This window comes from Vidua macroura, chromosome 2 (genome assembly GCF_024509145.1).
Source record: "Vidua macroura isolate BioBank_ID:100142 chromosome 2, ASM2450914v1, whole genome shotgun sequence".
Classification (NCBI taxonomy): domain Eukaryota; kingdom Metazoa; phylum Chordata; class Aves; order Passeriformes; family Viduidae; genus Vidua; species Vidua macroura.
In genome coordinates, this window is record NC_071572.1 from 33,456,116 (window position 1) to 33,483,207 (window position 27,092).

At 39.2% G+C, this 27,092-nt stretch overlaps 1 protein-coding gene across 1 annotated transcript in view; it reads left to right on the plus strand.

Annotated features, from left to right (window-relative positions):
• JADE3 (jade family PHD finger 3) overlaps positions 1-27,092 on the plus strand; it is a 45,861-nt gene that overhangs the window by 12,859 nt on the left and 5,910 nt on the right. Inside the window, exons 2-9 of the mRNA XM_053971188.1 lie at positions 1,362-1,421; positions 2,549-2,631; positions 12,147-12,304; positions 14,176-14,366; positions 16,498-16,709; positions 19,283-19,450; positions 25,137-25,253; positions 25,718-26,191. Coding sequence (XP_053827163.1) covers positions 1,373-1,421; positions 2,549-2,631; positions 12,147-12,304; positions 14,176-14,366; positions 16,498-16,709; positions 19,283-19,450; positions 25,137-25,253; positions 25,718-26,191 — 1,452 coding nt within the window. The 5' untranslated portion in view covers positions 1,362-1,372. The remainder of the gene's footprint in view (positions 1-1,361; positions 1,422-2,548; positions 2,632-12,146; positions 12,305-14,175; positions 14,367-16,497; positions 16,710-19,282; positions 19,451-25,136; positions 25,254-25,717; positions 26,192-27,092) is intronic.

Genomic DNA, 27,092 nt, shown 5'->3' on the forward strand with positions numbered 1-27,092 from the left:
TGCATTTAGATTCAGTAAACTCACTCTCTTAAATACAAAGACTGCTGTAATTTTCCACTAAATTAAACACTTGTGCTGCAAACAATTCAATTTCAATCTCTTCAAAGCCTTTGGGCAGGCTTCTCTTATCTGGAGATCTTGTTTATCCCGTGGTATTTGGATAATCTCAAGACCCATTGTACAGTAACTACTGTGGAGCACTAATGAAATGGGATATTCACCTGTGTTGTTTTTTTTTCTTAATGGCATGTAGTTATGTTTAAGCAATGAAGCTGCTTACACTTCAGGTGTAGCCAAGCTGGCACTTAGAGTACTGCAGACATCATATCAGGTCCAGCTGTCTGTAACCTACTTGAGCATATCTTCTGCTTAAAAACAAGCAAAAAAGATAGAGTTCTTGTATATTCCTGCAGAAATACTTCTTACTTATTTTCTTTATTGATTTTTGCATTCAATCCATTACAAACATAGGGGTGATTTTTATTTACTGCTATTAATTGTAAACTGTTATTGAACCTTAGTGAACAAACGTAATGTTGAATATTATAGAGTGGCAGGACTAATAAGATATATATGGATTTTTCTTGGCACTTGTTTAGAGTATGTAGCTGGTAACTGTTTTGATTTTTCTTTTATTAAGTAGAGGTGCAGAAAGTTACTCTTCCCCTCTCTCTCTGTAGCATTACATGTTCAAAAATGAATTTTGAAAAGTTCAAGACCTTTTTTTAATGCAATTAGTGCAGTTCCACTGAAGTGTTTCTCAGTGATGCTCTTGTTCACTTCTCAGACTTCTGAAAACCACATTGCTTGTGAAATAAATGGTGAACAGATGACTTATATGGCATCAGTCACTTCGTTCTATGATTGTCACTATTTAAAATCTGCCTTTTGCTTTGCATGGATGCCTTAAGGTTTCTTTGTGTTTTGTTTGTTTAGATTTTTTTAAGGTGTGTTATATTTCTAAATCCTTGCCTTGCTGTGCATCCACCTTATTTCCTGGCCTCCACCCGTCTCTCAGTTAGCTACTGCCACCATGGCAACTCTTCCTCCAGCTGAACAGATGGGACATTGAGTGGAGCAGTGCACCGCTCATGCCCTGCCGGGAATCAGCTGGCGGGTTGCACTTCTTTCTGCAAAATTAAAAGCAGGCTCTGCCCAGCAGAGGCAGGCTGGTTTTGGGGGTGCTCAGTTTCACAAATAGTACTGTGATCTAATAGTTGCTTGCAGAAATAAAACATAGTGACTGAACTGGGATTACTTGTATGCTTGAGACCTCTTCAGAGGAGCCTTTGCCTTTTAGTTTGAAGAACTTGGCGTCAACCGTAGAACGGTTGTCATCAACTTGGTTTTTTTCTCTTTAGGATGCGTCAGGATGAAACGCCACAGGCATCTAAGCACCAGTGACAGCTCAGACAATGAGAGTAAGTAATACCTGCTAATTTTTCTTTGGTCTATCACCCCCTTGTGGTTTCCCTCTGTGGTTTGAAGGCAAACAGTTTCACCTCTTAAAATTTTAAAGAAAATGTTTCTTGATTGATTTCTTTTTGTATTTGTGGTCTTTGGTGTTCTGAATCACGTTACCAGAGGAAAATAAGGCAAAGGATCTTACAAGAGGAGTTTTGAGTATACTTAGAATTTCAAGAGAAACTTGTGTATTTTTCTCATTCATAGTTGGCAAGAAGAAATCTGTAAATCAAGAGAAATTGTACTGCCCAGGGTTCTATTTTGTTTATTTTTTAAAAAAGAATCCCATTGTCTCATGGTATGCAGAGTTTCAACATTAAACATTGGGGGTGGCAAGTTACTTGAGCATTAATGTATTAGAATTATAATCAGTATATTGATTGTTGTGCTATCTCAAACTGATTCTTGATCTACTCCACTTCAGTCTGTTCAACAGTGTAGTAAAGTTACACTTTAAGTGTTCCTTGGCAGACATCCACCTGAATATCTTCCCATTTTATCTGCAAGAAACCCAAAACAGAACAACCCTGTGTGACAGGGTCTTGTTTGTTTCTTATAAACCTGTGCCCATCTAGTAGCTCTATATATGATAATGATTCATTGTCATATTCACTGCAAGTCATTGATGTATCCTCTGCTAAAATAACATTTTGCCAGAAACATCTAAGATATCACACTATGGTTTTTTTGCATCTCTTGTTAGCACATTTTGGTATCATTGCTTTGTTCTTCAGTTTTTTTTTTTTTTGAGCATTTTCAAGCTCTGTTTTACTATTCCTTCCACTTCGTTTGAAGGGAACTAAATGAAAGAAAGCAGTCTGTCTGCTTGTTTCTGTTTACTCATGCTTGTATTGGGCAGAGCAGAGTGTACCCATAAACTTGGTGTGCTGTGGTTTTATAAAGAATGAGTGGAACAGGAGGAGCTGAAATTAAGCCTACAGACTGCCTAACAGGTTTTTTTTTTCCCACATCTTGTCAAAAATTATAATTCAAGCAATTGGAGTGCCTTGTTTCACTGGAAAAAATTAAATGAATTCAACTTGAGCTATAACGATCCTTTTTTATTTCTTTTTTTTTCTAACAGGTCCTTCCACTTCCTTTTCTTCTTGTTCTAAATACAGGAGCAAGTCAAAAACACCAGCAAATGAACAAAAGAAGCCTGCTGAGGTAAGAACTGGGTTGGTCACTGGTAGTTTTCTTTCATACAGTTTTCATGTTTCTAAGCCTTGAAGAAGTGAGCTATGAATCTAGTGCTGGTGAGTCCTTTTGTCACCTGTCAAATTCTCTGTGGACCCTCATTTTCCTCACCATGTGAATATTGTAGGAACTCTGATGTTTGATGGACCAAAATGACTTAGGGCATTTGCAGATAGTTACATGTAGTTTGTTCTTTCCCTGGAATTCTAATACCATTTTGAAATCTGCAAAAGCTGGTATGGTCTTACGATTTGAGAGCATAGCACAGAAAAGTGGTTCATATGTATGTTTTTGGGAAGGATACTGTCTTTCTGCTTCAGGATGAAACAGTGGGACACTTAAGTGGGTAGGATATGTATGTGCAGTGTTTGCTACTTGGTTACTCTTGGCTTTTTACTGTCAGTGTAGCTTTTTTGTTTACTCGGCCATCTCCACCTGTTAGAACCTCAATGCTTACCACCACTGTCACTGGACCTGTACTGACCTATTTAATAAATAGACATCTATGCACAATCCAGTACCCAAAGCCATCCTGTTGGTCATTCCATTGGTAGCCCCTCTTAGTGGAAGATTTGTTGGCTGCCTTCTCCAGATTTTATGCTTGCTTTCTTAAGGCCTGAAGTCAGATACTAACTGCAAATTTGAGAAATATTTCTTGTAGCTAATTCCCCTTACTTGTTATCACATTGCCTCTGAATGAGTCCTTCAGAATTTTAGTATGACTGCTGAAAAAAGACTGACAAACCCCACTTTATTTCTGTAGAATTTAAAGTTATTTACTATACCAGCAGCTTTTTACCTGAGTGGTTACTGCTGTGCAAGGTTGTGTGAAATACACAGATTGTGCTCCTATAGCTTAAGCTATTCAGCAAACAAGCTTTGTGCTTCTTTTCTAAATGCTGCTAACTAGGTGGGTTTGGTGTGGTAAGAACAAGGTAAATGATACAGAATGTGTAATTTCTTTGGAAGCTTAATTCTTACTGAAAGTCAATTCAAGAAAACTCACTTCTAAAAGAAAATGCAAAAAAAAGTTAAAAAAAATTGGCTAGAACAAGCTAGCTACATAGTGTTTTATTTGCAGCCACCAAGAATGTTAAGAAAAACCCACTAAGCTTTTTGCCTTTAAGATGTTATGAGGATTATGGTTCTTTAAGAATTTAAATCTTAAAGCAGCTTGTGGCTGTTGAGGTCTTGTAAGTGTTGCTCATGTGTGCCTAGGCAGCAGCTCTGTTACCAGTCAAGCTGTGCAAATGGGAGCTGAAGCACATACATTGCCAGGCTTGTTGCTGTTTCAGATACACCTCAGTGCTAGTCCCTTACCAATCCCTTCTTTCCCTTACCAAGGGATTGGTAAGGGACCAATCATCCAGTCATCCAGCCCAGCCATCCAGTTTTATTCTTCTATCTCTCCATCTTAGGGATTGCCCTATTACAGCCTTCTTTGAGTTTGCTCCATTCTTTCTCTATGTGCATATGTACATTAAAACAATAATTATGAAGATGTGGTCCAGCTATGTAGCATGCAAGTTTTCTGTTTACATAACTTCTAGGAATTAAAACAAGCAGTGTTTTCAGTTCCTTCTTTTGAGATCATCTTTGCTGCCTTTTAGTGGTTCTGAGGTAAAATCTTGATTCCTCTAGTGCTTGAAAATATGAAATTTTGGAGAAAAAAATCTGGAATGTACACTTGAAGTTTAATAAGTCTATTTCATAGTGTAATCCTTCCAGTAAAACTGGAATCTCTTTGTTGTATTTGACTTAAGATTCTCCTCCTGGGGAAAATAAAGGAATTAAAAAAAAAAAAAAAGGAAAGAAATCCCAAACTTTAGAACATATCCTGTTTGGAAAGAGTATCATGAGTATAATATTTAAAAGATCCGTGAAACAAATAAAGTTCTCCAGGAAAGGGAGTGAAAGGGAAGGTGACAGTAGTACTGTACCTCTTGTGCAAAAGACTTGTGGCTAGTCTTTGTTTTGCTTTTGTTCCACTAAAAGCAAGCGCTCCCTCCAACCCCGTGAAAACCATATGCTGGGAAGTGTATTATACAAAATGCTTTTGTCAGCAGAGCATTGAAATTGATTATTTATGCATCAAATGGTGACAGGGGAGCAAAGCAAATACTGAAAAGGGATCCGACTACATATCTAATATCTATTAGATAGAAATTTAAATTTTCAGGCTGACAGCATCTCTTTAGCAAGGCTTTTCTGTAACAAGTTGGCATTGCTCTCCTTTCATTCACCTCTGCTTGCCAGGCAGCAGGCTGTTTCTTGAGTTAGTGATGCAGAAAATGTAGAAGGTCAAAGCTATAAATAGTTGTTTGGGAATATTTTTGTTCACGGTCTTCATACATTAATTTTTTTTCATGCCATTAAGCCTTGGTTTTTCAAATCAATTACATGTGAATACATATGCTTTCTTCCCCTTCCTCTACTATCACCAGCCCAACCTGAGTACCTGGGTTCTCTCCAAATAAAAGCTTGGGTTTGGTGCTCCAATAAGCAGGTAGTGAGTATATGTTCAGTTCAGGACTTATCTGAATATGCCGGTGTCCTCTGAGGTTGCCTGTAAAAAGTGATGAGCGGCTGCATCTGAGGACTGCTTGAATTGCCTTCCAGGTGCTTTAGAATCCGGGTGGGTTTAGGAATGGCCTCAGTGGAGCGAGGTCATCTGGTTTTACTGCCAGGCCAAGAGGTGTTGTGATACACTGCAAATGGCCATTTCCAGAGCCTGTATCAATCCAGAAGGGATTGATCAATGTTACTGGGTTGGACCTGGTTTCAACTTACTCTAGTCTCCTCCTTGGAGAAGAAGGTGAGAACAAGGGAAGCCTGTAATGATGCTTCTTCAGACCATGGTGCTTCTGTAGGTAATGTCAAAAGCAGGGCTGTGTCTCTTTCTTGCTGCTGGCCTTCTGGATTACAGTCTGTCACAAACTACTGAAATGGTGACTTAAAAATTCTGTTATCCAATTAGCTTTAGCATTTACTGTGAATAAATAAGCTGTGTTGAGATTAGAGGCACACCAGTAATTCAAAGTCATAGCTGGTTTGGAGACTTTTATGATGATGTTGGCCACATAGCATTTGTGGTGTTGCCCCTCAGTGGATTTAAACGTAGACAGGAGAGACTCACAGCCTTCTGCAGTAGGCTGTGTGGGAGCAGCAGGGTAGGAGACATTTGGATGTCTGGCTCAGCATGAAGCCTGTACTTGGCAGTTTCCTGTCTCCATGAAAGCTGAGGCAGAAAATGATGGCAGAGTAGTGGGAATCATTTTTGCAGGGAAAATTCATTAGCTGGACCGGCCTGTATGACTGACCAGGTCTTTTCCCTTATGCTTGTGGGGTCACAAAAGAGCCTAAGAGATCTTTATGACACTCAAATTTATGTATATCTTTTTTCAATCCTGTCTCCTCCTTGAAAGTGCAAAGAAGTTAAGTTAGTGTACTTTTTTTTTAAAACCCCTTCCATATAACATGGTAATATTTTACTTCTCTTTGCAAATAGGGTTTCGAATCTCACAGCAGGCGTAGTTTTTAATCCCCTCGTTGCTGATTGTGACAGCTGTATTATCATGTGAAATACAGCTTATCTTCCAAAACTAAATGGTCTGCATTCATTACTTGGGTACATGAAACTCTTTTTAGTGGCATTTAACTGCCACATAAATCGTAGGTCTTGATCCTGAGAAGCAGCCTGTAAGACTAGTATCTTGGCAGCAAATGGACTCCTTTTGCAGTTTGGAAGTGCTTTATTTTGTTCTGTGACTGAATGGGCAACATGGTTAAACTATATTGCTTTGCATGCACCATGTGTAATAAGAGACTGCCACTTTTATGTGCATGCTTACCTTAAAAAATTCTGAATTATCTGAGACGTGTGGCTTCTCAAGACCTCTGGCGAGCGTGTGTTATCCATGAGCTACTTTTTAGCCTGCTTGGGTTAGTTGATTAAAAAAAAAAATATGTAAGGTTGGAGGTGCAAACTCCTCAATTACTTCTATGATAGCTTTTTTTTTTCCCTTTGAGATACTGTCTCAGGCTATTTGAACTCTTTAGGAAGAGGTGACCCAAATGCAGAGAGGTGTGGAAGAGCTTGCTTGTGAAAAAGCTGAGCTATTTTACCTTTGAAGTGAATGAGCAGGCATAACAGTAAAGTGTGAATGGGTTGGAAACAGCAGAGCTAGAGTGCTTCAGTCCTGCCTGTCCTTGTGATGGAAAAACTGGACAGAAAAGGCAGCCGTGAGCATTGAAAAATGAGGCCAAAACTTAGAAAATCTGTAGCAATTGAAAGGATATCCTTTTCATGCAATTAGGCTGGGAAGCTCATCTGCTACAGGAAGTTGTTGAGACTGAGAATTAAACAAGATTAAAAAAGGAATTGGACAGATGATAGCAAGTACAGATTTTTAAAAATATCTGTATAAATTAGTACCACTTTAAAAATTGATTGTTAGGATTAACCCCAAAATCCAAAGCTTATGTCTGATAAGCAACCAGAAGGAAACTTGACATGTTCTTGCACATTCTTCTGGCTCATGAGATACTGTCAGAGACACAATGTTAGGTAGCATTGATTTAGTATCCAATTTCCTGGCCTTTCCTATACATGCTTGTAAAAGGAGGCTAGGAAGAATCATGGCTACTTAAATGAAAAGTACAATATTTAATTTGCTTGAGCCCTGGATAATTCATTAAAATAGTTTTAGAGAATAGGGAGTTTTAACATCAGGATTTACTGCCTTGCTTGTCCAAATTGTGTGGATGTTTGAGAGCTACAAATTTATTTCTACACGTATTCCTGACTATCACTATCATTTTTAACATTTAAGTTTTTCAGTCTCGTTGGTATATGTCCCTGGAACTGTAGCTTCATTTGCATTTGAAATTTATGTTGCCTTTTATTTACTTTGCTGCCACATATCCCACAACCAACCAAAATCCAAAGCAAACCTGCTTTAAGTTTCTACACTTCTCTATAAGGCAAGTTACTTAGTTCAGCAATTTCATGCCCAGGTTGCAATGTTTTAGCAAGAAAAAATTCTACCTTTCCAGGACAGGGTCACCAAATTCTGTTCTTGGAGCTTCATGCCCTGTAAATGGGTAGTCTTTTGCACATACTGTCAAATATCCGTACAAAGATAAACTATGCTCGGATACTGTGTGGCTGTATTACACTTGCAATAAGTCATATTAGAATTTAAATTTTGTTTTATTATTTATGTGGTGATTTTAGGTGTAAACCTGCTGCTTCGTGTGTTTGCTGAGGGCCTGTTCTTGAGAGCTACAATAGTAGAGTAAGCCTTAATGTTTGGGGGTGCTTACGGGAATAAAAGTTACTGGATCCTTTCAAAGGAGAATAAATAAAACTATTTGACCCTCGACATGATGGAAAACCTCTTGTGTAATTTACATTTCACATAAACCCAGGAGTTTGACAATAGAATTTTAAACTTGACCTTTGAGATGAATTGGGAGGGGCACCAAAAATCTAGGAAAATGCTAGATGTTGTCTGGTTAGAGAGGATGCTGGCCCTCATTCCATGCTGTTTGCTGTAAAAAATCTAATATACTTTTGCAGGGAAGTCAGGACATAATAGTTCCCTTCTGCTTTTTAAAAAAATCATAGCTCTGTGTTTCTGAGCAGTGCGTCTCCTGACTCCCCAGGTGATGGGTGTGATGAAAAGCCTGAGTTGCTAAGTTCTGCTGGGTGCAGGGGAAGCCTCACCACTGAAGCAATTACATGCAATCCAGCATAAAGTGGGCTTTGGTTATTTGGTAACTCGTGTTTATCCCAAATCAAGGACTTTTCTTCTTTTACGTGTCTCATGCTCAGACAGGGAGGAGGTACGCAATAAAAAATAAACCACAAAACAAGAAAGACTGCGAGGTGGCATAACTGGGACAGGTGACCCATACTGATCAGAGGGATATTCCACCCCACAGAACTATTGTATAAACTGGAGGAGTTACCCAGAAGGGGAGCTGATCTGGGTTTGGGAAGCGGGGTCTGGCATTGGTCAGTGGGTGGTGAGCAACTGTATTGTGCATCACTTGTTTGAGTTTTTCCTTTTTATTATCATTATTGTTATTATTATTTGTCATTATTATTGTATTTAACTTTATTTTCAATTATTAAACTGTTCTTATCTCAACATACAAATTTTAGTTTGATTCTACTCCCCATTCCACTGGGTTTGGGGGGGGGAAGACAGGAGTGGGGTTGAGCAAGCAGCTGAGTAGAATTTCATTTCCAGCTGGGCTTAAGACCACAACAAGACTAAAGAACAAGGTCTTTTGTTCTATATTTAAGCTGCAGTATTAAAGCATGAAATATATAATAGAAAGTCTCAATGAAGTGGTAATGATTAGATTATGAGACAATGATTACATAAGCAGACACATTTCATTGATATAATTTACTCAAAGTGCTGCACTGTTTGTGGTTGAAGCTAAAAATTCCTGGCAGCAAAATGCAATTTTAAGTTCAGACCAAACAGTCTTGCATGGTAAGGCTAAAACTCCTTTGTACTTTCATGCTCTCTTTGCTAAAAAATATTTTTTAAAAATCCCACTGTCACACAGTAACTACTGTGGAATGCTCTAAATGGTGGGGAGTTTCCCACTTCTGTGTGGCTCTGGGAGCTGCAGTTGGTTATAGCTCAGCTCTGCAAGGCCTTCTGTTGTGTGCTAAAGACGCTTGACACCAGCTCAGTCTGGTTGTGAGGAGTGATGTTTCTGGATGGGAATACCTTATAAGCCTAGCCTTGGCATGCTCATTTTTCAGGTATTTTCAATATGTATGATATTACAGGTGATGTTAAAATAAAGTTGAGGGGTTGTCATTTATATAAGGTAAGAAGTAGAACTACTTTGGGGTGATTGAAAGATTGGCCACTGAGCGTCATGGGCTAACTGGAAATGCAGGTGGTTCTTGCCAAGAGGGGAGAGTGTGTGCTGTGGAGCAGACTAGCTGTTGTTCTCTGGACACAGTTAGTAAAGGAAGCAGCATTTATTTGTTTTTCAAATGTTGGAAAGAAACAGCCATGAGGAGAAGCTGGCTATTTAAATCCTGAAGGTGTGTGTGCTGCTCTTTGTGTAGATGGCTTAGTTCATGGCCTTGAGGCTGACTGCTGAAGTAGAATTTACTTGATTTGTCAGAAAACTCTCTTTGGGTCCCCTGAGTGTTTTGGTTTACTTCCACGATGAAAGAAATACAGACTGAGTATTCTCATACGTTGCCCTCTGAGAGTATTTTACTGTTGGATGACCCTGCTTTGCCACACGTGAAGAAATGAAGAATGACTAGAACTAAAGATTGTAATCATTCCAAATGTCTGCAAGAAATCCTCAATTGCACTGTTAATCACAAGTATGAACAGGCAATTCTTAGGAAGTCTTAGCTGAGTTTTGGAGTCCCTTAAGGTTTCAACAGTTATCCTTTTATTGATTAAATTTTTGACCTTCAGTGGTACCTGTACTGTAAACTGTAGGAATCTGAAGCAGAGAACTTTATCTTGTGGCATGGTGATGGTGTGGTCAGTACTTGCAACAGTCAAAAGAAACCCTGAAGAAGTTCATGCTCCAGGAGGGGGCTTGTGCTCTAAAAATAGAGATATGGTTTGCATACATAATGGATGATCAGAAGATTTGCTGCTAAGCAATGTAGTTAGAATACTGATGCCTTTAATAGCATTTTTCATCTAGTGGTTAAGAAATAGTGCATTTGATAGGAAATACGTCACTTTTATATTCTGTCAGTGGCTTAAAAGGTAGTTTGTAAAGCACTTACCTCAGATAAGATTTGAGAAATATATTTTCTGGTAATTAAAGCAGTCATTGCACTTCCCTTCCAGTATCATACTTTTCCCTTCCAGTGTTCTTTGGAATTGTGCCCTGTTAGTGTTTCTCATAATTCTGGCTCTGTACCTGTAACACAGAAAACTAAAATGGCTTTTAAGTGGCATAAATAATTTTACATTTTATTTTGTTGTGTACATATAGTGCTTGGGGAAAAAAAAAAAAAAAAAAAAAAAAGGATGCTTGCAGTCTTGCAGTCTCATTGCTTTCACTCTTGACATTCAGATTTTAATACAGGCCTGTTAGGTACCTGAGGAGTTTTATACAGAAGGCAGCAGTGAACAGTCTGTTCTGAACCAAGGCAGGTAACACATTAATAGGAAATACATGACCCTTGAGTCTGTGGGTTTGAGTACCCTCGGTCAGCTTGCTCTCCTGGCCATCCATATGAGATGCAGTTGTAGAACATAATGAAGTAATGCTAATGTTCCAGGTCACAGCAGCTATTTCAATACCCATTTAGCACAGAGACTTTTAAAGTAATATTTACTTGATGATTTCCAAGAACAGCTGAGAATTTCCGCAGTAGGCATAAGCAGTCTGGTACTGTCAAATTGAACAGGGTACATGAAGATATTGGGCTCTGAAATTGTTTATTACTCTTCTGGTTATAAAACTGAATTAGTGAAAAGAGAGTTCAACCTGTCACAATTTACTGCAGGGATATTTTCCGTGTCGTTTTATTGCCCTTTGAGGATTTGATTTCTTATTACAATAATACAGTTAATTAGTTGCAATGTCTCCCTAAAACCAAGTCACAATTACTGTTTTGCTTTACTGAACATTAAGCTGGTGCAGTGGGGGAGAAAACCCACAGAGGATACATATGCTCTTTATTTAAATTGTAGGCACCTGTAGTTGACAGACACTGAAATTAAGTAAGCTTTGAGATGACTGATAATCACGTTTACATGCTTGTAAAAACGTGACTCTCTGGAGCCAAGTGTTATGGCTGGAGATTTGCCGCTGTGGTTTGCTTTGTATGAGAGTGGTGTTTCAAAGTGTAGGTTTGCTGAAGGATGCTGAGGCTGGTTATTGTCCATCACTGCTTACACACAGAGCAACACAGATCTTGTGTTGCAGCAAAGGCAGCTGTTCATCTTCGATCTCGGAGATCCCAACCAATAAAGCTTCAAGTGGTTTTAATAAATGAGCAAGTGCCTATCCATCAGTTTTGCCATGGCAACTGTTTGTAGCCCATGATGAATATGACAGTTTAAAGTAGCCGAACTGAGTGAAAGAAAAGGATATCCTGCTTTGTGTTTAAGTTAGGATACAACCTACAGGCTGACAATAAGCTGATTGAAAATATGGTGGCAAGTCTTGAATCAGATGCAGGCTTCCTTTCTCCTCTCTCTGCTTACCTGTAAAAACCTTCTTCCTTCTGGTTAGCCTTTGGGCAGCAGCATGGTTTTGAATTAGTGTAAACTTCTTATCATACTGTACCTAATGCACTAAAAATTAATAATCTAGGTAGTTTCAAATTGATTTCTTTATGTTGATACTCTTTTAAAAAATTATCAATGTATATGCACTGTTTCAGTGTAGATAAGAAAAATGCCTGCCACGTTCTTTAATGCAATGTTCTTTCTCAAATCTGTCTTTGCACTCTGTGTTTCCTGCAGGTGTTCCGCAAGGATCTCATTAGTGCCATGAAACTTCCAGATTCTCACCATGTCAACCCTGATGAGTATTACGTCTTTGCGGACACATGGAAACAAGAATGGGAGAAAGGGGTTCAGGTTCCAGCCAGTCCAGAAACTATTCCGCAGCCTTCTCTCAGGTATTGGTGATCAGACATGGATCATGTGCACAAAATGGCAACTCAGAGAAGATGGTTGCTCAAAACCAAGTTGTCTAAGTGCAGTCAGCTTTTCTCTGTTGGTATGTTTAAATCTTCAGTGTAGCAGCTTTCAGACATGTTCTTAAACCACACGAGTGCCAATTTGGAAAACATTTCTGTGGTGCTTCAGTCCAGATCTCATTCTGTCTGCACGCTGTTACAGTATCTACATTGTGAGTGTAAAGAGATCTTTTTTCTTCAGGCACATGGTGCTATGGATTAAAAGCTGTTTTTTATTTGAGCATGGGGAGTTGAATAAATTAAAAATAAACCCATATCTTATGCATATTACTTGAAAGGTTTCCCTACCCTGCATGGTGATATAGAGCACTAGGCATGCAGTAATTACTGATACCTGATAAAATTACTCATTTGTTTTTATAATCTAATTTTGGTTATTCTCGATGTTTTAACCTTTTCTGCCTTCTCTCACCACAGTTGGCTGTTTAACATTATAGAAGTTCAGTGGTCTCAGATTTTGAGAATACATAAAGAATCTTCTGTTCTCTCACACTGTGTTTAGATTAGGGAAACATAGCACTGTAGTCCTGCAACCCTTCCTGGTGGAAACAAAGCATGTTTCAACAAAGAAAGGTTAATGCCAGTGTTGTCTTCAAGACGAAGATAAATTAATTGTCTGGTGAAAGTGCTGAGTCAGCATAATTTAATTTCCACTGGTGCTATTGTCAGTACTAAGTTATTAAAAATAAGTATATAGCAGCTCATACCAGCAGTATTATATTACCTATATAGCTATAATAGCTATAGATTTGGCTGGAACAGAGAAAAGAAAAGCTCACAAGGGAATTAGAGGAAAAAATGAGCAGGGTGAAGGGGGGTGGAGAATGGCGGAAGGTCGTTACTTGTGCTAACATTGATAATCCACATTGTCCAGTTAGAATTATTTGGACTTGACAGCTGCCTCCTCCTTCTTTGCTGTCTTATTTTCCAGAGTTTTTATCTTTTCCTTGTCCTGTGGAGGGTGAGCTCCAGAAAGCATGTAGAGCTGCTCATGCATGGCACTGTTCCATTCTGTATCTCTCTGGCTTCCTTCCACATGTAGGGCTTTTTGCATTGAATTCAGAGAAAAATTGAACTTTATCTAGTTAAGATTATTCTTTCCATTCCAAAATCAAACCAATTAAACACAGAGTTTTATCTCCGAAAATACTTGAAAGAAACAACAGAAGGAACACAAATATTTTTCTCCATTGCTTCTTGGATGACTTTTCCCCTTTACATTTTTGTTTGGCATCAGAATGTTTTTTGCATAACAAAAATAATGTATTTGTGATGTGGATAAGGTGTCATTTACAAAATTAGGGATGACTGAGTATCCCAAATGGAGAGCGAGGATTTTTCCACCACACACAGAGACACTACAGTAGAATTACTACAGTAAGCTTTCGTGAAAAAGCTGGTATTTTCAAGAGATCAGTTGGCAAGATTTCCTTATGTCATTTAGGAAGAATATAGGACAAAGATTGCATTGGTTTTATGCACAATACTTTCAGTGGGTTTCAGAAACAGTTGCTTTGTCATACCAGTAGCATTTGTTAAATTGAAGTCATATGGACAGGCTTACATTTTAAAAGGGTTCTGTATATGTAGTAAACCTTGGAACATTTTGTGTGAAAAAATGACATTTAGAGAATCCTGTCTCCCCAGGCTGACTATACTTACTGGCTTACTTAATATACTTACTTAATCTGTGAAACCCCAGCTTTGCACTTACAGCAAATATTTTATGTCTTTCAAGGATGGGTCTTAAAAAGCTGTAAGTATTTCTTTTTTTTTCTTTTCACTCACAGGGTTGTAGCAGAAAAGGTAAAAGAAGTACTGTATACACGACCCAGAAAATACATCCACTGTTCCAGCCAAGAACCCACAGAACCAGGTTACATCAACATCTTGGAGCTAGCAGAATCTGTGTGTCGCTATGACTTGGATGACATGGACATCTTTTGGCTCCAGGAGCTAAATGAAGAGCTTACAGAAATGGGTAATTGCACAACATTTTCTCATTTTAAAAGCTGCACTTAATTTCTGCTGTTTGAGTTGTAGTCTGCTGTGTAAGGTCTCTGAAAGATTGCTGAATGAGAATTGAATGGAAGTGCTAAGAGAAGCAGGAGCTAAAAAAGTAATTACTTTCTTGATCTGTTAATGTTTTATATTTTACCTGTTGTGTCTAAAAATTTCTTGACGTCCAAAATCATCTGCAACTTCTGCAGCCTGAGGCAGGAGAGGAAAAGCCCACACCAGGTGGAATTCATTTTAGGACTTCAAAAGTTAAAGAGTTTATGTAGGGAAAGCAGATGTTTCCATTTCTTGAACTTGGAACATATCTACAAATTCAGAGTTCTGAGGAATTTGCATGCTGGGTTCTCAACAGAGTAATTAAGATTCACACATGTTAGCCCATTCAAAATCAGCTAAGTAAACTTTCTTTTGCCATGCAAGTTGTGGGTATAGAGGTCTATGAGAAGGAGTGAGCTATGGAAAATAATATTGGAATGATCACTGGAATAACTGAATTGTGATGGAATAGCCTGTGTGGCTAGTATTCTTCCATGGGTGATTGTAGGTCCTTTAGGAAAGACGGGTTGGCATCTCCTTGTGTTTGCTTTTAATAAAATAAGTAGTACCCATAGAGAAGTGACAATCAATGGCAGTATTGTCTGTAACAGCAATGAAATAGTGGTGACTGAGCTCCAGAGAGAAGTGAGGAGGGGAAGTAGTTTTTCTGGTCCTGGACTTCAGGACAGCATGTTTCTGTTTAGGTAACTGGGTGGGATCTGGGAGGCAGCTCTGAAGCATGGAATTACTGAAGAGAGCTAGCAGGACTTCAAGAACACTGTCCTCCAAGCACAAGAAAGTTCCAATTATACATTCAGGAAAATGAGTAGATGTGTTGGGAGACTGGTTTGGTGAAGTAGGGAATTCATGACTGAGCTCCAGTGCCAAAGGATGCATATAAGTAGAAGCAAGGACAATAACTTCCCAGGCATACAGGAATGCAGTAAGCAAAAGCTGTTAGCTTTTCAAGGGCGCAGATCTGCATCCATGGAAATTTTCAAGATACGACTACATGTATCTTTTGAGCAACAGCCTTTTTGGATTTCCTATTCCCTGTTTAGAGCCTGGGCAGGGGCTGAAGCCCTCTGTAGGACTTTTCCCACCTGAATGATTCGGTAATTCTTTTAATTCAGGCAATGAGAAAGTATTAGGGCACAGGAGAGAACACTTTAACTCTCCCTGTTTCTTTTTTGTAACAAGGAATCAAAATTAGTAGCCTTAGTTGAAATATTAGCCTCTGCAATTAATGTTACATGAATATCCCAACATTTGAAGGCCTAAGTAAATCATAAGCTGTGAACATCATGATCATTTTTGAGCAAGGATTTTGATGACATGCAATTTGGAGATGTAGCTGTGAACATCATGGGGTTTCTAATGCAGTGCACGTCCTGAAGCTGCAAGCTGATGGCCAATCTCATAGCAAATACTTTTAAAGTGATCCTGCTTATGCTAAGTTTGATTAGTGGTGAGTATAGATAGCATGTGTAGTGTTCAGATAGTATGTATTGCAACAGTATATTTATCTACTATTTTATTTTTAAAAAAAACATCAGAAAAATAAAACCACTTTTCATAAACATCATGTTTTGATCACTTCATCACAAGGGACTTAGAGCTACTGGGTGGTGCAACTTTCATCATAAGATATGAAGTATTCTTGATAAGTTTTATTTCCTAGGGCATTCGTCTTCGGAAGAACACAGTGCATGATTTTTGGATTTCATTAGTGTTTAGTAAAATTACAGAGGTGCAGGAAGGGTTGTATGAGAGCAGCCAGCAGTTACAGCTACTGCTGTCTTTTGTGCTGCAGTGTTTTCTTCCAGGTGCAACCTTGTGGTTTGTGTAAAATTTTTACTCAAATAATAGTTCTGCTTGTATTTATAAAATAATGTTATAATTAGCCTGTGAGTGAAAAATCTTGTCTATTTTTATTTTATTTTTAGATGCTGTGTCTATTGCATTAGTCGGTAGAAGTTGTCTTTTTTCTCCTCCTGCTTCTCTGACTCAGAAGCATCTGACTGTCCTCTAATTGCCCTTCCCTTTCTCTTTTGTAGGATGTGGGCTCCTGGATGAAAACACAATGGAGAAGACAATTGAAGTGCTGGAGCGGCACTGTCATGAGAATATGAATCACGCCATCGAGACAGAAGAAGGGTTGGGTATCGAATATGATGAGGACGTCATCTGTGATGTGTGCCGGTCCCCGGACAGTGAAGATGGGAATGACATGGTGTTCTGTGACAAGTGTAACATTTGTGTCCATCAGGTTAGTGCCTGCAGAAATGTTGACACTTTCCTGTGGTTTAAGTTTACCCAGGCAAATGTGCAATTTGAATGGATGTTAAATGCTAAGTGGAGGACTTTGGGGTTTTCTACATATGAAGGCTGGTGCGATACTGAGGTGAATTTTTACACTATAACAATTACAAGTAGATTAAGTGGCCTAGCGTAGTTAATAAGTGGACAGCCACAGTCTAACAGGAATGCAAAGTGTGGTTTTGGGACATGCAAGTATTTCTTCTATGACCGTAAATAATTGTTCCCCCTATTACTAAATCTGCTTTTGAAGATAAACAGGACAGGAAATACTGGCTTGCCTGTTTGTGAGAAATCTAAAGATCATTTGTTTCAGAGGGTTTTTTTGCCTTTATTGAATACTTATTTAGTCAGACATAGACTGTCCAAATTTAGCCATCTGGAACCATATATAGGCACTTTTATAGAGTGATCCTTTTCAGAAGCCATCAGCACCTGCAGAAACCATCGTCTCAGTCTGAATGGTGCTCATGTTTATAGTGTTTCAGATGTAGTCAAGACTTTACACTGCCTGAGCTCACCATAGTCAGGTAAAGGTATCCTTATCAGAAGAGTGGTATGAATCCTGTGGCTTTTGTGCATCCTATTCTGGAAGGGAGTTTTGCTACAAATTGAAAGGAGAACAAGAAAGTGTTGTTTTTGTTTTTTTTTTTTAATGCATTTTTGTACTGACTGCAAGTAATATTTGGAAAACACATCTGACTGAAAAAAGACCTGTCACCTTCCTGCTCACAGTGGGCTGGCTTCTAGCCCGGCTGCTTTCCTGACCTGAGTCCCTGTGTGAAGCAGCGTGGGAGCCTGAGTTGGCAGTAAGGTGGCCAGTGACAGGAATATGGTTGGCAGATGGGCTGCTTGCTTCAGTCCCTGCTTGTGCCTATTAAGGAGTAGTGATGGGTTTGCAGTCAAAGGCTCATGGTTGTCTGCTGACAGCTGAGCTTGAGTTGATGGTCTGCTGCCTTCTTGCCCCTCACTCTTCCCTGTGCTGGATCTGCTTGAAACAAACTGGAGAGTGTGCCTGGGCTAGAGCAAATCCTAACTATTACAGGGCTAGAGCAAATCCTAACTGTAACAATAACTTGTTTCATTTTTAATCTGGATCAGCTTTGGTTCAACAAGTAGCCTTAGGTCTGTTTGTCATCACAAGTTTGGAGGTGGAGGGGAGGAGGAGTGTGAGAAAATTCCTCTTTCATGGTACCCTGTTGTGCTGGCTCAAACACATGGTGAAATGACTGTTTTAGTAGTCTAGGCATCCTTTGCTTATCAGTTAAAATTAGAAAGTAGTTTCAGTCCATTTCCAACACCCTAGATATGATCTTAGATGTAATGCCGCTTCTGCTCTAGTAACAGAAAGAATTCTGGTGGGAATATGCCACAGAGGAGGAAAAGAACACTTGTAAAATTTGGATTGCAGCTCCCCCTGTTGGGCTTATACAGGAGTTGGCACATCAAAAAAAAAAACATTTAGGTTAGTCAGTTTTGACGCATTTAATTCAGGAAAGTCCCCCTCCCTACAAGCTTGACATAAATGTGCAGTGTTTTATGATATTGTTTAATATTAAATACTGAGATATTGTAAGCAGAAGGCTGGAAAGGCAAGTATGGGAATTTTATAGTAGATTTAATCTGAAAGAATGGTTACAACTAATGATCCCATTCTTTTGAATCTTTTAATGTTATCATTACCAGAGATAGTGTTAGAAATTGAGATTTCCTGTGATATCCACCCTTTTGATAAAACTTTTATTTGGAGTGGTTGCATGAAATTAGGCCTCTGTGGTAACCAGTGATTTCAGATATGCTCAGCTTCATGGAGGTAGGGGGGATATGCATGTACAGCAGGGTCCACCATTGGCTCCATTAAGAATCATGAGGAATTTGAATTAGAAATTAAACTATTTATTTTCCTTTCTTTGTTTTAATTCTCAAACCTAGCAAAACTTAAGAAATCTCTCATTTTCCATATGGTTAAGTATAATGCTTGGGAAATAGGTGTAAAACCCAGCATCTTAAAATTCCAGTATATGCTGTGATTTTTGTTGCAATATTATATAAATATTTAAAGAAAAAAAGTTCGCAGAACTGTAACCACAAACACTTCAGGAAATTATTTTCAGTCAAACAGCTCATATCCCTATCCCTAAATAGAATTATGTTAGAGCATTACATTTTTAGCAGTAGGAAATGGTGATTTTAGAAAGTATTAGATACAGAAGCTAATTTAAAGGAATATCCATGTTTACTTCAGAAGTTTAAAAGTCACTAAAGGCAAAGGTGAAGGTTTGTAACACCAGTGCTGTTGTGCGGTCCCAGTGGATATGTTTTATAAACATGTGTAAAATCTATTGCTTTTGAGGCTGTTTCTCTTAGATTAATTGACTCATTTTAAAGTAAAGAAATCACAGAAAGATTAAGTGAAGGCCAGATTGTGCCTTTACTTTTTGAAAGCTTGACTCTGTGTGATTATGAATGCTTGTGTGTGAAACAATGTCAGCACAATGATTCCAATATCTGTTTTTCTCCAAGGCTTGCTATGGAATCTTAAAAGTACCTGAAGGGAGCTGGCTGTGTCGCACCTGCGTCCTGGGAATACATCCTCAGTGTCTCCTCTGTCCTAAAAGAGGAGGTGCCATGAAAGCTACCAGGACAGGGACCAAGTGGGCACATGTGAGCTGTGCTCTTTGGATTCCAGAGGTAAATTTCTCTCCTGTCCTCCTCCTTCTAGTTCCATCCTCTGCTTTTTGACATTCTCATGATTTAAGGTCTTTGACGTAATACTGGGCTTTATTTTGATAGGCATGCTCAGTCTGTGAAGTCTGGGAGAGAGCCCAGCTTGTATTCCCTTAATGAGTCACTTTGTCGCCTCCATTTAGTCAGCAATCACTTCTTGGTGTCATTATAGTATCTGTGACCTGCTAGAAAGGGCCACTGATATAAGCGGTATCTAACAACTGCAGCTTCATTGTCTCATATTTTTTGATGAATTTGTGTGCTCAGATATGTGTGTAATTTGCATGAGTACCTCCACTCTTTTCAGAGTTATGTTTGTTTGCTTGCTTGAAGGATGCCTGCACTGCATTATTTCTCTAAGATGTATGCTGCAATTTGTACTTAAAGTTTCTTTGAATTAGAATTTTTCTGAATGGTGGGGAGATGAGAATTTTTATCTCCATGTTGTATACACTTTATAAGTAAAGGCTTTTTTGCTATATCTGTGCATAACATATATGGAGAATTTAATAATGAAGTTTTACACCTCCTCCTCCATTTTGAATTAAGTTTAGCATCACAGTGTAGTTCTGTAAATCAGAAAGTTCACTTAGGTATAGATGGAGTTTGTGTTTAATTTTGCACTTGGGATATTTATGTTTTATTTCTGGTAAGATTCACAAATCCATTATGGTGGGTGGTTTAATGTGAGACAGTAGCCAGATCTGTCAGCACCATAAAATCAAGGGTACAGTATTTTCTAAATTTTCTGCTCCCAAGTGCAGACAGGTCTGATGTGTGCACAACTTTGAGGAAGATGCTGAGATTTTGATTTGGTTTATTTTGACTTAGCAACTGGATATAATGTGTAATTTTTAGTTGTCTCAGGCATATAGCTCCTTCTAAGGAGACTCTTTGCAGTTGCACTTTTCCCTTCAGGCCTACTTGTAGTTTCTGTCATCTCTTTCACCTTCAAGGAGAGAGGAGTTGAGAAAAAAACCAAAAATACTTATTTAAAAAAAACCCACTTCTCTTGTGCTTATGAAGTGTCTTGCCTGGAAGCTGTCCTGGCTCTGAGCTGACTGGTGTCTCTAAGAGGTCCATTCTGCATGTGGTTGCCTTGCTGTTCTCATCAGCAAAGGAACGGTGAGGTTTGGGAAGGTGGTGATGGCCAGGCAGGAAGCACACTCTGACTTCCTGCCTGTCCATCTCCCTCTGGCTGAGGAAGAGAAGCTACTGGGGGACACCCAGGGCACCCAGAGCTTGAATCCAGCTGTTTCCACAGCCCATTCAGTGATTCCAGATTTTGGACACCTCCTCCTCTCCACACCAACGCCAAGTGTGTCAGGCATAGTGAAGAGGTGGCACATGCCTGCAGGCATGGGAAATGCCTCTTGGATCCATTCTCGCAGGCTTCTGTATAGTCACTTGTAAAACAATTCAGTTTCCAGAGAAGCCAGGAAAACCCTTTGTAAATCTCTACTAAAATGGCAGGTCAGTTCCTGTCTGGAGCGGCTTTATGTGCTGCTGGGGGCAAGAAGGACATAGAGTTTGAAGACCCAGGGATGGATGCTTTAGGGGAGAATGTGTATTATCATATATCTATTTTTTTTCTTCCAAGGTACTAGCATGCTGGAACTCCATAAAAGAAACATTAATTACAAGGTCACTGGTATTTCCTCTTGTGGCCCTAACAAAGTGAAGCATGGAAGAAAGCAGGGAGGAAGGGGCTATAAATGTCTGTCTTGTGGCAAAAGGTTCAAAGAGGCTTCATGAGTCAGCAAGTGTAGTCTAGCACTGTTGAAGTCAATTGTGCCAGGTATTCTCCTGCATTAATACATTCAGCACTGTCTTAAAATCTTTTTTCTTCCCTGCCTTCCTTGGGAGTTAACGCTTTTTAAAGGCTTTCTTTTTGCTCCCTTGGCTGATTGGGACAGTTGAAGGTTTTTACTTTCCAAAGAGTACTCGTTGGTTTATATCCTCTTTTTCTTCTGCCTTTACTTTGCTTTAGTGTAAATGTGTGGTCTATTTCATGGGGTTTTTTTAAGGTGTTCTTCTAAATTAAAAAAAAAAAAAAAAAATCAAAAAAGGAAACACTGATACCAGAAAACCTGTATTGAGTGTTTTGAAATTCAAGGTGTTTCTCTGCCTTAGATAACCTATTATAGGTATGTCTTCTGCCAGTCAATATGGTGTTAGCTGAAGCAGAAAGTGATAATGCCCCCCCGGGCGAGGAAAGATAAAATTTACTGTCCTGAGCAGCTGTTGTGAGTGGCTGTGCTCAAGCCACTGGGCTGAACCACTGATGCAGATCCTTGTGTACTGGTGCAGCTGGTGGTGGCACAGTTAGCAGGGAAGCAGAGGACAGCAAGGTGATTGATCATGTGCATAACGGATAATAGGCTTCAACAACCCATTGTCTTCACTCTCTCCCACTCTTAGAACTTCTACTGAGTATAGCAGTCAAGATGTAACCTGATGCAAAGTTTGAAAAGTTTGCAAAGAAGAAATGGAGGAAATGACTACATGTTATGGCAGATGGATCATTTCTGCCTTGCAATGGGAGTTTTTGGGGGGGGATGAAAAGGTTGGCCTCTGCTCTCCCGATCCCTTGTGAGCAGCAAAGTTCAAACGGACTTTGCCTTGAATCCTCTCTGCAGAAACATGCAGGTGGCACAAGGCCAGTATAAATAAATTGCACCTGACTCTGTAAGTGCCTCTTTGTACTTTTACAAAGCGGGATAATATCAACAGTCAGCATTACAAGCTGAATGAACAGTATTCCCAATATAAATGTTTCCTGACCTTATGAGTCTCCTCTGGGGAAGGAGCAGGGAGAATATTAAGGGGGCAGAAAGGGACAGGGAAAAGGTCTGTGTCAATTCCCAGCTCCTGCTGAGAAGCTCAGTGGAAAGCTGGTATCACTCAATCTCCAGGAAAAAATCATTGCAGATTCTGGTTTCTTTTTGAAAAGAATATAGACAACCTGACACATTGATACACTCCCTTAATTCCTAAGGGAAGTCTTGTCTCTCAGTGTAGTAGTAACAGTCAGTCTTCCTACAATATTGTTTCAGAAATACCTGTGCAACTTGTAACCAGCTATTTTGAGCATGGTCAAATTAGGTTCATGAAAGTGTCTTTCCTTTTGGAAGCAAAAAGGCTACATTTGATGATATTGAAGAGCACTGACCATGATTTTGTTGAACTACTTGGGCATTCCAGGGACAGTCTTGTCACTTTTACACCAATTATAGGAAGACCACAAGAGGTTAAATTGTTAGTCACATCTGTCTCATGAGTGCATCATGTGTTGCCTGACTGTTCTTCTTTAAAACCTCAATCTTCTGAAGCATCTCAGTGTCTTCCTAATGAAGACTTTTGGAAATACCATGCAGCTGGTTGACCTCAGTATATTCCAGGAGATGTGGGCTTGCACTTGGCAGAGAGGGAAGTACTGTAACAAACATCTTATTTGAGTCCATGTATGTCATGAATTCATGAACTGTTGGTCAGCTTTTTTTTTCTAATGTGAAAATGATGAACTGAGTAATCTCTTGCAAAGCTGTTTTTTTCCACCTACATAAATGATCCTTAAAGCAATGCATGATAAGGAGAGAGTAGCAAAAATATTCTGAGCATAGCAACTGTGATTTAGCACTGCTATCTTTGGGTAAGTCTACCTCACTGAGGAGATCTCCTGAAGCAAAGCTTTTCATCCTTAGGGATTAAACAGGTTTTAAAATGAGTATGTGCATCAAGTGATTGATGATGTACCTCCAAAGGGAAGCTAAAAAATTCAGCTTTGTCTACTGGCTCTTGTAAAGCTGCCAGTTCAGTTACCACATGTTAAACTAATTCATACAATCCAGATTTTCCTGGGTGTCCCTTACTGTGGAGTTAATCTATGAAAATTACTGTACAAAACCAAAATAATTGTTGTTCAAATCTCGTCCTTAACTGCTTTTTTAAGCCATCAGCTTTCTTCTGGCCTCACAGTGCCACAGAGCATGACCTAGGAACCTCCTTTCTTTGAATTCTTACGTTTGACCCCTTTGAGCAGAAGCCCATAGTCCCACCACAGGAAATACAGGTCTGCTCTATTCAGATGAATTGTTTTTAGAAAGTGTGGAGTATCAGCATTGTGGTTTTGGTTCAGCCAGGTAGCCCTTCAAGGCACACAAATGCTGAGTTCAGAAAGTGTTGTAGAAGTGTCAAAATCCAAGCTTTTGGAGACTGGTGTTTTTGGGATAGTTATCCCACTGAAATCTTCTGCCACGTGCCATTCTCATACTGGCCCAGTTCTGCATGTTAGTCATTCAGAGCTGGCCAAGTTTTTGTTTCTGTGCTTGGATAAATCCTGTCAGGAGTGGCTCAGGGATGCCTACAGATACAGATATATCTGTTTTGGTTTCCAAATCATAGAGGAAAGTCCTCATTTCCCTGTATAGACAACAGGCAACTGAGAAACTTCTATCACAATGTATATGTGGAAGTTAATATAACAAAGAATAGAAAAAGCTATTCTGTCTATATCTGGGGTTTTTTTTTCCTTTCTTTTAGTAATATCTATAATCTGATCTACTAGAGACAAATTGATCATCCAAACTGATTCTGTGAAAACTAACACAACACAATATATCCTGCTTTGCCATAAGAGAAGTTTGTTGTATTTTTTCTCAAATTATATTTGATACAGTCCATAGTTAGGAAGGTGTATTAGGATTATCTCTTGTGGCAGGAGTGCTCAGTGGAGAGGCAAAGCTGGGAAGCGAGGCTTTTCCTGGCTGCTGACTGATAGATCTGGTTCTGTCCCAAATCTTGAGTTGACAGAAGTAGATACCATAGCAGATCTAGGGATTTTATAGAAGGAACTTTTCAGGAAAGTGTTTCTCTTTTGTTCTCAGGGGCTTGTATTTTGGCATTTTTTAAGTCAGACCTGTGAAAGCAGCACAGAGGGGAAAAAAACCAAAAATCCACAAGGGAATGGAAATAAACTTAGAGCAACACTTGCTGCAGTCTCTCAACTGGTAGTGGTTTAGCAATGGTATTCCCCAATTTAGTGTTCCCACTGAAGCACTTCAAAATATGCACCACTCCCCCCTCCCTTGCACCAGGCTGCAGAGGGGATTTGGAGGCACAAATGGTAAGAATCATGGATAGAGAAAAGAAGAATTTACTGGAAGCATCAGTGAAATAAGAAAAACAAACAGTAAGAGCTACAATATCAGTAATGGGAAGGAGCCAGTGCTACCCGACCACTGGCTTCACACCACACTTACCTGACCAGAAGAGAGCCCTTCCCCCCAGTCTTGGAAAATTTTGTGAGCTGGTACAGAATAACCTCTGGGTCCTAGCCATGCTCCCTCTTGGTTACTGCAAAAATTAACCCTCTCCTGGCTGGAATCAGGACATTGGTTAATAACAAAGGCGTTCTGTAGCTGCCTCAAATGTTTTGAATAATTGCAACTTCAAGTCACCAGGTTAAAATGATAGCATTCCACACTATTGTCTGCATGTGGGATCTTTTGGGGTCCCTTTCTGAGAAGTAGGAGTACATGGAGATCTTGCAGGAAGAGATGAATGACTTTCTTCTTCTAGTATAAAGGGAGAGCTTGGGCTTTTTTTTCCCTTTGATAACTGTTTTCTACACTGCTTTTTTTCTTTACAGGTTAGTATTGCTTGCCCAGAAAGGATGGAGCCAATCACAAAGGTGTCTCACATTCCACCAAGTCGATGGGCTCTAGTGTGTAGTTTGTGCAAACTGAAAACTGGTGCTTGCATTCAGGTATGTACTTGTCCCATAGTGACTCTGCAGGGGGGAATTTGTCAGAAGGGCAATTTCAGTTTTGCATTTTGTTCTTCCTGTGTTCAGAGATGCTTTACAATGGAGATGACTGTTGGATATATTGTTGTATATATTGTCTGCTTCTTCATAGCCATTTGCTATCACATTAGTTGACTAGACAGAAGAATTAGTCTGGGTTGCTGTCTTTTGAATAAAGCTGAGGTGTTTAAGAGCCAGTTCTATGTGTATCAAAGATGAACAGAAAACTTCCACTGAACACTCTGCAAACAAGAAAATACTATATGGGGTAATACCAACTTCAAAGGGATCAATATTTTTAAGAATGTGTAGGAAATTGGTTTTGGTAGGGATGGATTTTCATGCAGTTGAGGTAGTTATGTCCCTTTTTTCTAGTTTGCTGCTACTGTTAGTAATTGAGGCTTTTTGTTTTAATTTGTCTGCAGTGCTCCGTGAAAAGCTGCATCACTGCCTTTCATGTCACCTGTGCCTTTGAGCATAGCTTAGAGATGAAGACTATCCTGGATGATGGGGATGAGGTCAAGTTCAAGTCTTACTGTCTAAAGCACAGCAAGAACAAACAGAATTCGCTGCCTGATGTTGAGGAGCACCCCAAGAGCGTGTCAGAGCAGAAGCAAACAGAGAGTGAGAAAACGAGCCTGCGAGCCCAAAAACTCCGAGAGCTGGAAGAAGAGTTTTACTCACTAGTAAAAGTGGAGGATGTTGCAGCAGAGCTGGGCCTTCCAAAACTTGCTGTAGACTTCATCTACAATTACTGGAAATTAAAGCGAAAAAGTAACTTTAACAAACCATTGTTTCCTCCCAAGGAGGATGAAGAAAATGGCTTGGTGCAGCCAAAAGAAGATAGCATTCATACTCGCATGAGGATGTTCATGCATTTAAGGCAGGACCTAGAGAGGGTAAGAATTAACTTGTAAAGTTTTGAAAAACTGTTTGCAGGTGAGCAAGGTCTTTGTTTGTGGATGAAAGTGAGAATGGGGAAAGCAAAGTGAGGCGATTTTAAAAATAATAATTAAAAAAAAAAAAAAAAGGCCTTCAACTCCAGTCTTTTGATATACTGTACTGCCTGCTGCAGAGGCTTTCAGGTGCTGCCTCTCTCAGTCCAGTGAAAGACCTAAGGTGAAAGCAGTGCTTCCTAACTTGCTTAAAGGTTATTCCTTCATGTGTTTTAAGATGCATATTTCTATGCACAATGGACATGTTTGGTAATTGACTCTATAACTTCAGCTTCAGTTGAGTAAATGTTCAAAAAATGAAGAAATTTATTTGACCCACTGTAGTAGTAGGTAGTAATACAAATTAAATGAGAAAAAATAAGTTACTTTTAATAAAAAGAAAATAAGAGTAAGGCTTGTTACCTCTTGGAGGTTGCCCATTAGGTTGGCCTGTTGGGTAGGGGTCACCTGCAATTTTCAAGTGCTTAGAGGAAGGTAATGAATGTAAAAAAGGTAGTAAAATAGATGTGATGAGGACAGGGGAAGTAAAAGCAGAAGAGAGGTAATAGTGTTGTAAGAAAAGGGGAAACAATATTGGGAAGAGAACAACATGAAAATACAGGAAGATTATTGGAGCCAAGATTTGCACTTGTCAGTGTAACTGTTGTCTTTAATCTGTCATAATCAATCTCAGATCTTTTCCGGGACTGCTTTAGATATGGAAGCTTACTTCAAGAAAAAATATAAAACCCATAAAATGCCTCAGATGGAGGGCTGGTACTTGAGGGTGGCTTTTTTTATTATTTTTCAAGAGACCATGTAAAGCTTTTTGTTTGGTAAATGTTTGGTTTGCACCAAATATTGT